Source organism: Alternaria alternata (assembly GCF_001642055.1).
Source record: "Alternaria alternata strain SRC1lrK2f unplaced genomic scaffold CC77scaffold_33, whole genome shotgun sequence".
Classification (NCBI taxonomy): domain Eukaryota; kingdom Fungi; phylum Ascomycota; class Dothideomycetes; order Pleosporales; family Pleosporaceae; genus Alternaria; species Alternaria alternata.
Window position 1 is genome coordinate 123,023 of NW_017306222.1, and position 14,541 is coordinate 137,563.

The 14,541-nt window shown below is 53.0% G+C and overlaps 6 protein-coding genes across 6 annotated transcripts; 3 read left to right on the forward strand and 3 right to left on the reverse strand.

The window, feature by feature from the left end:
* Nucleotides 1-1,725: 1,725 nt before the first annotated feature.
* CC77DRAFT_569832 (hypothetical protein) lies at nt 1,726-4,478 on the reverse strand. Its single transcript, XM_018532255.1, has one exon. It carries the CDS (start codon nt 4,280-4,282, stop codon nt 2,003-2,005), a length of 2,280 nt encoding a protein of 759 aa, XP_018379711.1. The 5' UTR covers nt 4,283-4,478; the 3' UTR covers nt 1,726-2,002.
* Nucleotides 4,479-4,941: 463 nt separating this feature from the next.
* On the forward strand, nt 4,942-6,180 carry CC77DRAFT_569902 (hypothetical protein). Its single transcript, XM_018532256.1, has 2 exons — nt 4,942-4,994; nt 5,097-6,180. The coding sequence occupies exon 2, from the start codon at nt 5,279-5,281 to the stop codon at nt 6,023-6,025; it is 747 nt and encodes a 248-aa protein (XP_018379712.1). The 5' UTR covers nt 4,942-4,994; nt 5,097-5,278; the 3' UTR covers nt 6,026-6,180.
* Nucleotides 6,181-6,416: 236 nt separating this feature from the next.
* On the forward strand, nt 6,417-7,019 carry CC77DRAFT_1067106 (hypothetical protein; the record flags this gene model as incomplete). The annotated part of the gene is made up of 1 exon (XM_018528956.1): nt 6,417-7,019. The coding sequence occupies one exon, from the start codon at nt 6,417-6,419 to the stop codon at nt 7,017-7,019; it is 603 nt and encodes a 200-aa protein (XP_018379713.1).
* A 241-nt stretch (nt 7,020-7,260) lies between these two features.
* Nucleotides 7,261-8,187, forward strand: CC77DRAFT_569514 (hypothetical protein). Its single transcript, XM_018532254.1, has one exon. The coding sequence runs from the start codon at nt 7,502-7,504 to the stop codon at nt 8,066-8,068; it is 567 nt and encodes a 188-aa protein (XP_018379714.1). The 5' UTR covers nt 7,261-7,501; the 3' UTR covers nt 8,069-8,187.
* Nucleotides 8,188-8,556: 369 nt separating this feature from the next.
* On the reverse strand, nt 8,557-12,914 carry CC77DRAFT_1082862 (hypothetical protein; the record flags this gene model as incomplete). Its single annotated transcript, XM_018529372.1, has 2 exons — nt 8,557-12,477; nt 12,525-12,914. The coding sequence occupies 2 exons, from the start codon at nt 12,912-12,914 to the stop codon at nt 8,668-8,670; spliced, it is 4,200 nt and encodes a 1,399-aa protein (XP_018379715.1). The 3' UTR covers nt 8,557-8,667.
* A 551-nt stretch (nt 12,915-13,465) lies between these two features.
* Nucleotides 13,466-14,524, reverse strand: CC77DRAFT_1044800 (hypothetical protein). Its single transcript, XM_018527370.1, has 6 exons — nt 14,482-14,524; nt 14,364-14,419; nt 14,294-14,308; nt 13,964-14,114; nt 13,808-13,873; nt 13,466-13,757 (listed from the first exon to the last, which is right to left on the reverse strand). The coding sequence occupies exons 2-6, from the start codon at nt 14,409-14,411 to the stop codon at nt 13,732-13,734; spliced, it is 306 nt and encodes a 101-aa protein (XP_018379716.1). The 5' UTR covers nt 14,412-14,419; nt 14,482-14,524; the 3' UTR covers nt 13,466-13,731.
* Between the last annotated feature and the right edge of the window lie 17 nt (nt 14,525-14,541).

The window sequence follows — 14,541 nt, forward strand, 5'->3', positions numbered from 1 at the left end:
GAGGCTCAAGTTTGTAAGTCTGGTGAGGGAGCGTCGCGATGAATTTGAAACTGCCTCAGGGCTCGCTGTACAACAGCGTCGCGGAGTCTTCACAATATGTCGACCCTACATTGCAGCATGCGGGGTAGTTGACGTTCGCAGAGGATTATGAGCAGGGCAGAAGTGAGCTTTGACAGTGTTCAGGTCCAAAGCGTGCGCGATGGCTGGACTACGAATTGACGTGTGTCTGCCTAAGCCCCGCTTCGTAAACCTCAGCGGCCCCACACGCCACCCAGTTGCGCCCGAGGTTGAAACCACTGAACTAAAAAAGCGCGACCTGTCCGCATGGACACACACAAACGGCAATATATGCGTGACAAGAGAATCAAAAGGCATCAAACAGAACAACATGGTTGTGTAGTGTACGTTGACCCAACTCGTTCTAACATGAAGTCTGTCTAACCGCCAATACAGGTAGTGGTTATCACTCCAGATTTTGACTTCTATCAACCTTCTGGTAACCCCGGTTCGAACCCGGGCACGACCTTTTTTGTTCCAATACGATAAAACTTTTTTTTGCAGCGCGCAGCTTGTTTCTTTGCCCTCTCTTGCTGCCACTTTAGCCTCGATTCGGTCGAACAAACATTCGTCTCTCGATAGCACTAGTTCAGTGTGGCGATGCAATAGCGGATCTATTCGTACTAATCGTCGTATGTTATACAATACGAAGGGGTGTCTTCTCCAAGCGAACAACCGTGCTTATCAAATGGAGAAATACCGAGATCTTGCCAATCATCACCCGCAGTCAGACGCATCAGGATATCGCTAGCTGCTTAGAAGAAGTCTTGATTACTGGACGAGTACGAACGAACGCAAGCTTTGCAACTGTAGTACACGAGAAACCACTGGCGTCAAGCCAGCTCACAGCTCACAGATCACCTCGCAAGCGACCTGGCCTTCATCTCCCGCCGACAGTCTGGACATTGTAGTCCTCGCATAGTGTCACGCCCAAGGTGTGTACCTTGCCCTTTGAGCAAAGTTGATGCAGCTCGCTGCTGACTTTCGCAGCCAGTCTTCTTGGCGCTTGTGAACACAGCCTGGACGCGACTTCGTTGGCGTCTGAGGTAGACCTTGCCATATCTCAGCTTCACTGCACCCGCAGACGCATCAGAGCGCTGATCTTCCAGGACATCCTGCCATTCGCGCATTGGCCGTCTCTTCGGTACGGTTACGCCGATCACATATTGGGGATCCTCGAAAGGGTTCGATGGTATCTGGGAATGATTGAAAGTAAGGGTCGATAGTCCCTGGGGACGATAATGTGACGTCGGAAGATTGGATGCAGGGTTTGATGGTGCCTCGGGTCGATGATGTGATGTAGGATGACCTGAAACTCTGTCGAATGGACCCGACGGCATGTAAACTCCGGAATCTATTTCAGAACAGATGTAGTACCGTCGCCTACGTGGCGTTTCGGTTGACGTCCTCGAAGGAGGCAGTGGATAGGCGAAGCTATCAGTGGCAGCTCGGATTCTAGACCTCCACGTGGAAGGATGGGACGACTGGATTTGATTATCGTCCACAGTACATGATTCCATTGTATCCGGGACCTCGTCATGAAGAAAGCATTTTATCGAATCCCTCATACTGGCAGAGCGAGCACGTCGGGTTATGTACTATATGATGGTGAGTTCGAAGGAACTTGCGGTTCGAGCGAGAGGTCTGGTCCTGTCAGCAGTAGGACTGCGAGCTTCATCATGAGAACTCACGAAGTATTGATGCGACAGAGTAATACTGATAAGGCAGTAAATTGGTGTGGTGAATTAACGTGATGATGGGGCGGTGGAAGTAGGCTGGTAGAAGTCTGGAGAAGGTCCGCTCTGTACTGCTGCATCGCAACAGAACGTGAGGTGCAACTTCCTCTACCATCATGTAGGTATAAAAAAACACCAAAAGCGAGCCAAGACCACGGAAATTTAGCCTTGGATATCCTAACAGCAGGAGAGGACTCGTGTGTAAAACATCATATCAAGTCCTCATGCTCTTCTTCTTCGTCTTCGCCGCTCCAGTCCAGCTTCATCAGAAGACGATCAATACCACCTACTCTCAACGGTTCGTAGGCTCCTTCCTCCATCGCCGCTCCAGTTTCTGTACCTGGCGCAGAAGCTCCGATCCTCTCACTGTCAATCTCACGCAGCCGCTCTACAAGTGCTTTAAGATCGCTGTCCAGCCTTCTCCTCGCACGATCCATCTCCAGACTGACCTCACTCTCTTCTTTCTTGTAATTCTGCGAGTAATCTTCTATGCCTTCATCTTCTTCGAGATCCAGATTTTGCTGTATCTTTGTGAGACGTGTGATGTATGCCACTAGCTCGTCGACGTGGGTGCATAGTGTACGCAGCGCCTTTGTGAATGGCTGGTCAGTAAGGAGAAGAGAGTATGCGACCGAAGACAGAAAGCGGCGATGTGCTGAAGCTAGCGCTTCTGGATCATGCTGCTTCTGTAGATCCCCTTCTGTCACGGACTCGCGGAAGCTAATTGTGTTTGTACGGTCGAAGGCTGCTGTTACTGTTTCCGTTGACGAAGATCCTTGGGGAACAGTGACCCATGCGATAAAATGGCTAAAGGTTTGCTGTATGACTGCTCCGTGAAAGTAAGCTTCGCTCTCTGCAAAGAAAAAGATAGCGGCTGCGCAGGTCGCCCAGATCTTCCGCATGTCCTGTGCTCGCTTCGTAGTGCGTTGTCGACGTCGCTTGAGCATTGCTTTACCGTGCGGGGAGTTGCTGTATTGATACCCGGGCGGGCAAGGATGATCCCTTCGTATCGAGCTGTATCGCCAAAGCTCAGCTAGATGTAGATGGGCTCTTCGGACAGCAAGTAGGGAAGCATTGATGGATGAATAAACATCAAGATCTGCCTTCGTTATGAACAGGTCAAGAGGTGAGCGTATGTCCATCGTCAAAGACGTTGGTACTGATAGCAGTAGGTCGTCAAAGGACATGTTGGCAAGCTGTGGAAGCATCGAGTCCGCATCCTTGGCGCGCCCTGGTGTCCCCGGACGGTTGTTAGACGTGTTGCTGGTGCTGAGATGTAAGAGTTGAGTTGCGACATCCAGAATGTCGTCCGTGTGTTCGTCTTCGCTAGATAGGGTTGAGAGAATAGAGAACGAACGTGCGAGGACCTGATTGATCTCCGCTTCTTTGATGATGACGCCCCTGACGGATTGGCCAGGCTTGTTGATTTGTGAGCCTTTGTGCCGGGACGAGATCTTGCCATCTGCCTCTGCGATCAGTGTCAAGGCAAACTCTCCTCTTCCGATCAGAAAGAACTGATGTAGCACCGTCAGTGTCTCGACAATTCTCTCGCGCGGTAAAAGATGCTGCAGAAGGTTTCGAGATAGTGAGAGACGGATGTTCGCAATTGCCTCGGAAAGCATGGCTGTTGATACTGGTGCGCTCACTCGAGAGAGTTGTTGAACATGCTTGGGCAACAGATCAAGCTCTGAAACTGAGTTCGATGCGTCCAACACCTTCACAGCCGACGGCAACGAGCGAATCTGGTTGAGCGATTTACCAACAAAGAGAATAGAAAGAGCCGTCTGCCTTGTGACAAATTTGGGTAGTAGCTTGTTCTGTAGAACAAAAGTTTGCTCGTCCGCGTCTTCGTCGTCTTGCTGAATAAAGAAGTCCGAGCGGCCAAACGATGGGAGTCGGCCATATAGCAACCAGGTGGATAGCTGTCGCAGCCACGATGTCTCTGCAACCTTGCTCAAACCTCGAGCGGCCTCTTCGATATCCGGGTAGCCTGTTTGGGCTTCACTCCGCAGCTTATCGATGACAGCAGCTCCAGAGGCAGCCTGTCCGATCATCTTCTCGAACTTTGCAGGAACATCCGATGGTAACATGTAGTTGCTGATGTCCCGCAGCCATTCCATGACTCTAGTCCATTCGGAGAACTCACTCACGACCCCAGCTAAAGGTACGATGTTGTACGCGCCCACGATAGAAGCATCTTGTTTCAGAATACGACTCTCGACTTCCAGCACTTTGCGTTGGAACCGTTCGAGGTGGTAAGAAGTAATCGAAGTAGCAACTGCCCTACAGATGACTGAAGGGTGAGACGCGGCAATTCTGGCGACATGATCGCGTGTACTTCGATGCAGACGCGACAGATGGCCGATGGAAGACAGCAACTCTGCTTCGGGCGGAGAGAGTAGACGATGTGCGGTTGCTGTCACGTGGTCCGGGGCATCGAAGAGCGCAGACGGGTGCCCGGAGAGCGAGAGGAGGATTTCGTGGAGCATGGTCGTGGCGCTGATAGATCGCTGGATGCGCGGAACTGCTTCTTCCGTGCCGCCAGTCGCTCGAAAAACACAATAAGCAAGCTCAAGAGCTCGAAGCGACACATTGAACGCGTCGCGCTACGCGCATTACTCGATGTGGATGAATGAGTGGGTTCCAAGGTTGATCGTTAACAAGTCCCCGCGCTAGCGACAGGCTCACGCCCGGCACAGTCGACGGCGATGACCCAAGTCTCCCACAGACAACACCGCGCCTTGCATCTACATACTGACTGCACGCCAACGTTTGCCGTCATTTCTCAAATGAAAAACGCATTAATAACGCATTGGCAGTCTCTTGAGAGACAACCTGCCAGCTGCTTCCTGACCCCAGCGCATGCATTTGTCACGATCGAGCCGCATCGCATCTCGGATTCCGCTCTTTGAACATAAGACAGGCAGTCTTACCACACTAACCCATACATTTGTTGGTTAGAGACGACGCGAACCGGCGCCGTTGTGCAAAAGTAGGGCACCGCTCGCTAATGGAACACGCCCAGCATCTCGTAACGAGCTACGCTCAAGCAAACAAGGACCTCGCCTTTTCGATCAAGTCAAGGCTATCCTATAGCTCTGCTAATGGCTCTGTGAAGCTGTTGTGCAATGGTAGCATTCTTGTCACAAGTGCATCGACAGAACTAGAGGGCAATGCCCTCCAAGAAGAAAGGCAGCTTGTGTACGTTCATGGGCAAGCCACATCTCCTCTTGCATCAAACTACGTTTGAATCATCACATCGCATCACGAGAGCTTTTCAGACACGAAGCTCACTCCTGATAGGCTGCATCTCCACGGGTACAACGAGGCGACGTTATGCTACACCCGTTTGGTGCGAGTACCATGAGTGTGACAACTTACTGGTATAGACAATCACCGTCAGGATGCGCTAGGAAGTCCTCTATCTGAACTCTCACTCATTCTTCCCTGTTCGCCCGAATATCTCTTCTTGATCAACCAGCAATATGAACGCCCTCGATTTTCTAGTCGACTTCGCAACTCTTGTGAGCACTTCGGAAGCCTTGAGACCAGGCTATGATGGAAATAACATCGATCCAATGCGCAGTAAAATGGACTTGGTTCCAGAGCGGGGTGCCCGTCTCATAGAGAAATTACTCCCCATCAACGGAGAGCGGCCGGTCAATACAACTCAATTTCGGTCCAACATGGCGCCATCCTTGTCGCAAAGTACCTTCTCAGCCTATGTAGTCGACCGACCTAGCTCAAACACCCATCGTCATGATCCGTACGAAGAATTCCTTGCGGTTCCCTCAAACCCTCACATGAGTCAACCTTTCGACCAGTTCCTTCATCAAAACCCAGGGCTCGGTCTTTCTTTTGTGACTGACAACGACATGAGCTACCCTGCTTGCGAGTGTGAGAGGTTTACCCAGTGGATTCCGAATCATGAGACGGGCTATTCGCTGCCGACAAAGCCAGTATCGTGGAACCATGTTCAGCCATATCAACAGCCACCGGATCATGATATGCAATTCCTAGAAACACAGTTCGTACCCCTTGTGGGAGAAACTCGAGTCCAGTCATCGCAGTGTATGGACGCAGCGTGCCATTGCCAATACACTCCGCCACATCAACAACCTGTGAGCAACGATTACGCACCGACATTTCCAAGACTTGTCTGGGGATCGCATACATCGATATATGATAGGAAATGTTGGAAAGAAGACGATGAGTGGACGTGGAAATGCTAGGGATTATACCGAAGTGAACCGGATGTAGTGCGTGCATGTGTACTAAGAGGTAGTGCAGATATCGATACAGACTTAGATTGCGCATAGCCTGCGACTGGTGGCGTTACTTAAGTTGACTATATACAATGTGACCAATGCCTTCTAAAGATACTTTGAAGAAGCGGGAGTCTCCCCGAAGCAGCCAATTTCCTCTGACTGTAAGTTGCAACTGAAAGCGCGATGTGAAATGTGGCTTTGGGCTCCGCCCGCGCACTCGTGGATCTAAACAGAATGTTACGCGAGGACTCAATATGAGGACAGGATCTTGTGCATGTCGTGTTGCACACAAGTTGATACCCCGCCTTCTACAAATTCTCTATCAACAGACAAGCTACATCCACTTCTTCTTGTCATGGCGGACAATCACATCATCCTCGATGTCTCCGGTCGCAAATTTCGCACTTCAAAATCCGTTCTTTCAGTCTCGCCTTACTTTGAAAGTCTACTCACACGATGGGAAGACTGTGCAGACTTGCAGGCCGACGACTCCTATTACGTCGACGCGGATGCCGATACCTTCGAGCATATCCTAAACTTCATGCGCCGGCCCTCGAGATTTCCTCTCTACTGGAATAAGAAAGACGGCTTTGACTATGCGCTCTACTGTCGGGTAGAAGCAGAAGCGGATTATTTCATGTTGGAGGGACTGCCGGATTGGATCAGACAAGCCAAGTACCTCCAGGCAGTATTAACAACTTTACACAAGTACAGCGCAAAAGATGACCAAAAATTTGCCGGCGATGTCATTGTTGAGAAATACGTCGTCAGGAAGGCTGCTGTTGTTCTTTGTCCTGCGGGGATCCATGGAAACCGCAGGAATTGCCGATTGGATGAGATGTGCTCAAAATTAATAGAGGCCAACGTATTGCAGATGAGTGGTCCAGAGGATGAGCTTATTGTGGCTGTTACAAGTTTTCATCTCAACAACGCGATCCTGGTTAACAATACTCCCTGAGGCGTCACCGGGCTTCGGGTGGGTGATGCTTTGCCCGAAAGAACGTACAGCATCGTTAGTAGTCACTTCTGGAAGATCTCATATTTTCTACTTTTGTCAGTATTTGGTGTTCTTTACTTCTCTACTATCCGGTTAGTCTGTCCAGGGTGTAATCACTCACATCGGAATCGAGCTTTCATGATGACGTCGACAAGTCGATCACCACAAGAAACGTTTAGCCACCATCGCCTTCTCAAGCATTGGAGCAAGGTGCAAAAGATTACCAATCATTCTTTACTTTACGGTGTAACAGTGCAGACTATTGTATTCTGTAGATCCACCCGGGAGTAGTCTTTCCCAGGTATGATGATGTGTAAGCGCCACATGTTAGCGTCAACGATATCCATTGCTACTTGAACGACCAAGCACCTGCATATCCGCTCTACACCCATATCTACAAAAAAGACAAGAGCCCATACCCAATCACAGACTCATCCATCAACATGGCGACCCAGTCAGCGATCAACTGGCCGGAGCAATTCCTCCCTGGCACGACAGACAACTTTGTCTCAAACGAACGCATCGCGAAAGATCTAACCAGCACCCAAATCTGGGCCCTGTTAGCCAACATCTCGAGATGGAAATCTTACTACAAGAACTGCGCTCAGATAACGCCTCCGTCATCGGACAGCACCTTCCTGCACAAAGATGACGTTTTCAAATTCAGTACTTTCGGTTTCCCACCGCTGACTTGCACGGTCCAGGAGTCGGAGCCTCCAGAGAGTAATGGGCGTGCTGGAAGGTTGGCATGGAGCTCCAAGACATCGGATGGGCTGGAAATCTATCATGCGTGGGTTGTGGAGGACCTGGAGGGACAGAGAGTGAGAATCTTGACGCAGGAGAGTCAAATTGGACAAGTGTTCAAGGAGTGGAAGGTAAAGAAGCCGAACAAGATGTTGTTGGGACATCAGGATTGGTTGGATGGTCTCATCACCGCAGCGAGCGGAAAGCAGGTTGAAGATACCAACTTGGAGGCAGTAAACTTCCCTGTCAGACAATTAGATGCTTAGCTCCAGGTCATGAGCAACAATAAACCGATTCATCGTTACAAGATCCATATGTGACAATAGCATGAAGTTTTCAAAATATTATTAGCAGTACACGAATCCTCTATCATCGTTCCAATTCCGCATCCACGAGGTCATATCCCGTCGTAGTTATCAATACCCATATTCGCGTCCTGACGCCGGTCATGGCAAAAGGAGATGAACGAAGGTCTGAGAAAAAACATGCAGACCCGAAAGTGATGTCACACCCAAGACAAGAAGAAAGGACTAAGAGTCCAGTGAAAGAAAAGGCCGGGAGTACACTGCCTCCCAAGAAAAGCGACCTTGTGGTCCACTCAAATCGTTGTGGTACAAGATGTCGCGATATATACTGCTGTTGAGGGGGAAAAGGGTGAAATGGTGTGCTGTGATGAGAACAGTACATGTAGTGACCAAGTGAAACACTTCATAGAGTTATCCGACAATGCTCCAACGTCAACTCTTGATTGTCGTAGAGCAGATCCCGCAACTGAAATTGTTTGTAACGCCGAACACTGAACATCACGCCTTGATCATGCCGTGTAGTAATTGTTGGAGCTAGCCGAAGCAACTATAGAAGACACTTAGGCTGTCGCAACCTTAGCCCAAGTCGTAGCTGTGTGGGCTGGGGACGAGCGAGGAGCGTTGTTGTTGCTCGTGGACCAAGTCTTGGGTGCAGACGGACGGGAAGTAGTGTTGTTGCTGTTGTTATAAGAGCGGTCTGCCTGACTCTGTTGCGACGGCTTGCGCGGGCGATCCTTCGTACTGTTGGCAGAAGTGGTGCTTGGAGGACCAGTCGTTTTGAGCTTAGGCTGGCGGGTGAGTTTAGGGCCATAGTGTTTCCTTTGTACCGACTTGATCACCGGCTCGCGCATGTTAACAAGGCGCACAACGACATCAAACTTTGTCTTGTTTTGTGCAGTCTTCTCGATGTCGAAAGCCTCTAGTCGACGGATCGTGAAAGGGTTTTCGAACTTCTTGTACCTTGGTTGCTGCTCGTCTCTAGGCGCGGCCTTGGGTGGTTGGTTGGCAGCGAGATGAGGGACCTTGGACAACTTGACTGTAGGCAGCGAGCCGAATTCTCTATCTTCGAATAGTGCCTCAGCGCCGTTGCGGGTGACCACGTCCTTTCCACGATCATCTGCAAAGGTCTTCGTCTGGGACATACTAGGCAAGGACACAGTGGCAGGACCAGTACCTGCTCTGACGTCAAGAGAAGCCTTTGACAAGGCAGCCGGGGCGACTGCACCTTGCTGTGGGACAGCGACAGGCAGCATTGGTGATGTTCCCGGAAGGGTTGCGGGACGGTTGGAGCCTGGCTTGTCAAGGAGTTTGTTAAACCGAGCTTGCCATTCCGGGTTCATTGCAAGAGGTCTGGCACCTAAAGCCTGGCCACGCGAGGGCAAGTTCACATGGGAAGCAGCAGCCGGTCCGCTACCTGACGCCGACGGAGGGAGTCGTACAACAGGCGACGGCTTCGGGAGCCTTACCAACGGGTGGCCGGCTTCGCTGCCGAAAACAGGGTGTGTCTCTGTCTCCGGAGGCGGTGGAGGAGAATCAGCCTTACTTGATGCAAACGTTGATGATGACGGTGTCGCCTCGGTCGAGATCTCAGTCGGGCGAGGGAAGAAGCGAGATGCACGAGGGCCAGTAGCCTGCTGTAGAGAACCTTGACCTAAACCTTGCTGAGGCGACGAGCCGTCAATCACAGGCTTTGTGGTGTCGTCCTTTTTCAACGCCTCGGCAAGAGTCATGTCGGCAGCGACTTTGTCATGCAGCGTTACCTGTGCTTGACCCCGCTGGTCCTTGTATGTCTCTCGAAGTTCTGGGCGGAAGTCACCATGGCGCTCTCGATCCTGGTGGTTCTTTGCCGCAAGTTCGGCATCATCGCGTTCGATAAGGTCTCCAAATGTATCCCAACCACCGCCAGCAATGGTCCTAGAAGGTCTAGCCGCTCTAGCCGCTGCTGCCTGTTGCTGCTGTTGTGCACGCGATGGTCGCTGAGAGTACATCTGTTGCGACGGAGGCATCTGCCTTCCTGGCTGTGCCGGTAGAGCCTGAGGGGCCAAGCTTGTGCCAATGGGAACTGTCGAGGCAGGTGGCTGGACAGGAAGTTGCTGCTGGGCACCAGAGCGGGACTGACCTCGGTAATCAGCGTCGAAGGTACCGTTACCAAGAGCTCGATCTTGCGTTTTCGGGGGACCCCAAACCTGCGAAGTCCAAGGTCTAGGTTGAGGCGCTGTGGAAGACGCCTGCGACCATGCTGGAGGTGCCTGTGGCCTAGGCCCAGAAGGGATAGCGCCGTCCGATTGGTGAGCGATCGTCTGAGATTGTTCAGTTGCTAGCCTGGACTTTTCGTTGTCACGCGTGAAGGAGTCAAACGGCTGTGCCGATTGCTGATCGAGTGACGACGGTGCAGCCGCCGGCGAGGAATTTGCTGCGTGGGATGCCGGCCCAGAAACCTGGGCATGCTCGGTCTGAGGCGACTTCTTCACAGGGTGAGGCTGGTGGACCTTCATCATACCATACTGTGTGACCTCACCATCGGCAGTCGGGACAGGTGGCTTTGGCGGTGATTGCACGGGAGCAGGAGCAGCCTTGCCTTTCTGCGGGGACTGCTCTGGGCGTGTAGGTGACTGGTCCTTGTTCTTAGTCTTCGACTCAGGCGGTCCCATAGCGGCCAGCTTCTTGGCAAGTCGCTCTTTCCTCTCTGCCTCTGCACGTTGCTCGGCTTCACGATCTTGCTGCTTCTTGAGACGAGCACGCTCGATCTTCTCGGCCATGAGGCGTTTCTGTACCTCGACAGGGTTTTCTGCTGGCGGTGCTGGAACAGGCGCTGGTGCATCTTGGACAGCTGGTGAAGTTACTGATCCGTAGGGAGAAGCCGGGTGAGCTTGGGCAACGTTTGGGGACCTCATTTGCTGGAAGGGAGAGTGTCTGGAAGTTGCAGGGTCCGAAGAAGACGGGTCGAAGCCGTTGATCGAGTGTGATTCACGTCGTTCTGTGCTCATAGGGCCAGTAGGCATATCTGTTCCTCTTGGGTCCATTGACATGCGCCTCGGCATTGTTCCACTGACGTTGGACGAGTTCCTCCTCCTGCCCCAAGTAGGTCCATCTGCGCTTGCTCTTGATGTCTGGAACGCTGCTGACGGCTCTGCTGGACCACTATCGTGAGACGGCCTCTGCAGCACGGCAGACGGCTGTTGTCGGTAGCTACCACTATCACGTCCCGAACTCCGCCTCATATCATTATGTACAGGCTCATAGCGACCACTCTGTGAATTGTACAGCTCCCGGCCGTCTCGATTGTCCCGACTGCCACTTTCGTTGCGCCAGTTGCGGTTGAAGTCATCGGGGGCAATTTCCTTCGCGGGTGGGGGCATGGAATCGTAGCCATAAGAGTCTCGTTGCGAGTAGCGCTGCGGAGGTGCTTGCTGTACTGGAGGGTTGACCTGAATCGGCGATACTTTCTCGACTGGAGGCAAGGGCGCCCATGGTGACTTCTTCTCTGTGGCTGATGGCTTGGCCACCAGGGTTGGTCTTTCCGGCTGTCCCTTCAGGACGAGACTTGATTTTCCAGTAGTCGGCTGCGCGTGTGCGCCGGGCTTCAGGATAGTTTTGGTACCGCCGGTGACGCTTGGTTTGGGCGTGTTCGTAGTAGGCGCTGGTGATGTAGTGGGCTTGGGTGTCTCGGCAGGCGTCTCTGGCTTGAGTATAGCCTTTGGTTCCTCAGCAGGTGGTGGCTGCGTCTCTTGTGGCACTGCAACTGAGGACTTGGTTCCATCCATCCACTGCACTGCTTCCGGGGTCCAGTCTTCCTCATCGTCGTCAATGTCAGCCCACTTGGCCTCTTTGCCCCCTTCGTCGGCCTGTAAGCGTGTTGCAAGATGAATGCCGTACTGTTGCTTGAGTTCGTCGTCCGTATACGTCTTGGGCGGGGGAGCTGGGACCGGCTGGTTCTTATTCCAAACCTTGCTCGCATCTGGACCTGCGCCTGCACCATTGGTCTGTCCCAACGCACGCGGGGTGTTGCCAGCACCAGATTTGGCTACGAGGCGAGGCTTCGCGGTGAGGACTGACGTCTTGGGCGGGGCTGCTGGGGCTGCCTTCTCGCCAGGTCGCGCAGCAGGTGTTGAGGGGACTGTCTTGGCTAGAAAGCTTTTGGTTACGGATACTGACTTGAACGGTTGCTTCTTCGCGGTCGAGTTGGTCCGCACATGAGTCCCATCCCGCTTCGACTGGTCTACGCTTCCAGGACGGCTAATGTCGGTATCTGAGCCACCACTCGCGTCTGCCACAGCCTGCGACTCGGCTGCCAGATGTTCACTGGATAGGCCGTTGAGGTGGGGCTGTCTGGACTCTTGCCGTGATGCATCTGGCTGCTTGCTCTCGCCCTGCTACTGTTAGGGCCGCGTCGAAACTCGGCATAATCTCTACTCACAGCTGCCGCATGTCCCTGGGTCTTGTCTGACACGTGTGCACTATCAGCCGAGGGTGCATCTGCGCCATTCAAAATGGGTTTGGTAGAAGACGCTTCTGATGTGGTCGTTTTGGTAGTCGCTGTGCCCGAGGGCGGTTCGCCGTTAACGGCGGGGGTGTTGGTAGTTGACGCAGAGTCGTCGATGGGCGCAGAACGACCCACCGACTGTGCTTCCTTTACCACATCGTTGGCAACCTGCTCTGCCATAACAGTTTCCGGAACTGAAGTAGCGCAAGACCCAATGTCAGAAAGCTGTCCTTGATCTGATCCAAAGAAAGACGTTGGCGTAAGCGGCGTCGACTGCTGCGAGTCGAGCCCGGCCGGACGCCCGACATCGTCGACATGCGACATGAGGGCTAAAGAAAAGTTGGGGATAATCACCTAATGTCAGATGCTACAAGTCGCCACGGATGTCAAGTCGGCGCTTCCGCAGAGTTGCGTTCTGCAAGTTGCTGAGGTGACGCGGCGAGTGCGGAGGTTTCGGAGTGTTTCGCTGGAGGATGCGCGGGCTGGAGGCAGTCGCGGACACGTGCTGAGTCGCGCTGATTCACCGAACGGCGTGGAGTCGCGCTCGGGAGGGGTGACTGGGTACAAAGGGCCCTTTCGTGGTGGGGCGGATCGCGGGTGTGGATGGGGTTTATAGGAGGTTAAGGCGGGTAGCTTGAGTAGCCACGATGGTGAGAGGCGCAAGTCTTGGCACGGGCTGGGGCCTTGTATATATAGAGTCTGCGTGCTGTGGAACCTATATCTCATACTGCTGCCGCGGCACCTTTGCATCACACATGGGGAGCGGACTCATGAGTCGAGAGAATTCTGGCGGCGATGCACGTCTAGGTTCGGGAAGCTGACGACACATGCTCATGGCATGCACGTGCGGTGCTTCAACGTCCATCAGGTTGAAGGTGTTGCAACAAGCCCTGTTACATATTCCATAGCATCGCAGATCATACACCACTTTTCCCCCGTTCGAGATGACCATGTCGGCGTAGCGAGAGGTGTACGAGGCTCCACCACTGCACACGTGGATATGTTGAAACAGAAGGAAACAGTCATTTGCACGATAGGAGAAGAGACGGTCTTGGCTAGAGACTTGATTCACCAACTACACTTTACATATACACATCTTGTCCATTCGCTCGTGGCGACACAGCGCATCCAGAGGACCCGCTTAGTGCTCGTTGTTCTTGTGGTGGCCTGCAGGTGGTGAGTCACATCATCTCATCAGCGCATCTTATTCGACTTACGGAGATGGAAGTAGTAGTTCTGTGCGTAGCCGAGCGCAATCAGGAAGCCAATGACGTGGACGAGAGCTGTACAGGGTCAGTCTGGTGTTCTCACGCGCATGTCGCATGTTCAAGGACAATGCTCTTGTCATTCCCTCTCCGGCCGGGTGTACTCACGCCTTCCTGATGGGTTCTTGCCCATGTACTTCTTCTGGTAGCGTCCGAGAAGACCCTTGGCCTCGGGCTCGGGAGCTGGGCCACGGGGCAGCTTCTCGTAGAAGCTCACGACCTTCTGCATGCGGACAGCATTGGGGGAGGAGCCGATAGCCTATTTTGCAAATCAGCCCAGATCCAAAATCGCCACGGTGAGAGTTCTGGGATTGCGATTGAGTCTGCCATTGGGGAGTTGCGGTCGTGAATGCGTGCGTTTGTGGTGGACCGGCGGTTGCGCGAATGCAATTGCGGGGGTTCCAGGGCGTCCTAGGCGATGGTTTGGAAGGCTCTTACATTGGGAGAAGCAATCTGGGGAGGATGGTCAGTTCCGTGGGCGATTGGAGGGGTGCATAGAAGGGCGTACCTTGGGGGGGATGAGGGTCGAGAGACCGCGCTTTTGCATGAAGCTCATCTTGACGGCTACCGCTCAGTCAGCATCAATTGCACGCTCTCCGCGTAGTGGGTCGCTTCGGGCGACGTACCAGGGCGGGCAAGACGATGGAGTGGAGATGGAGGGCGTGCGGTCGGTGGTGAGGTTCGAG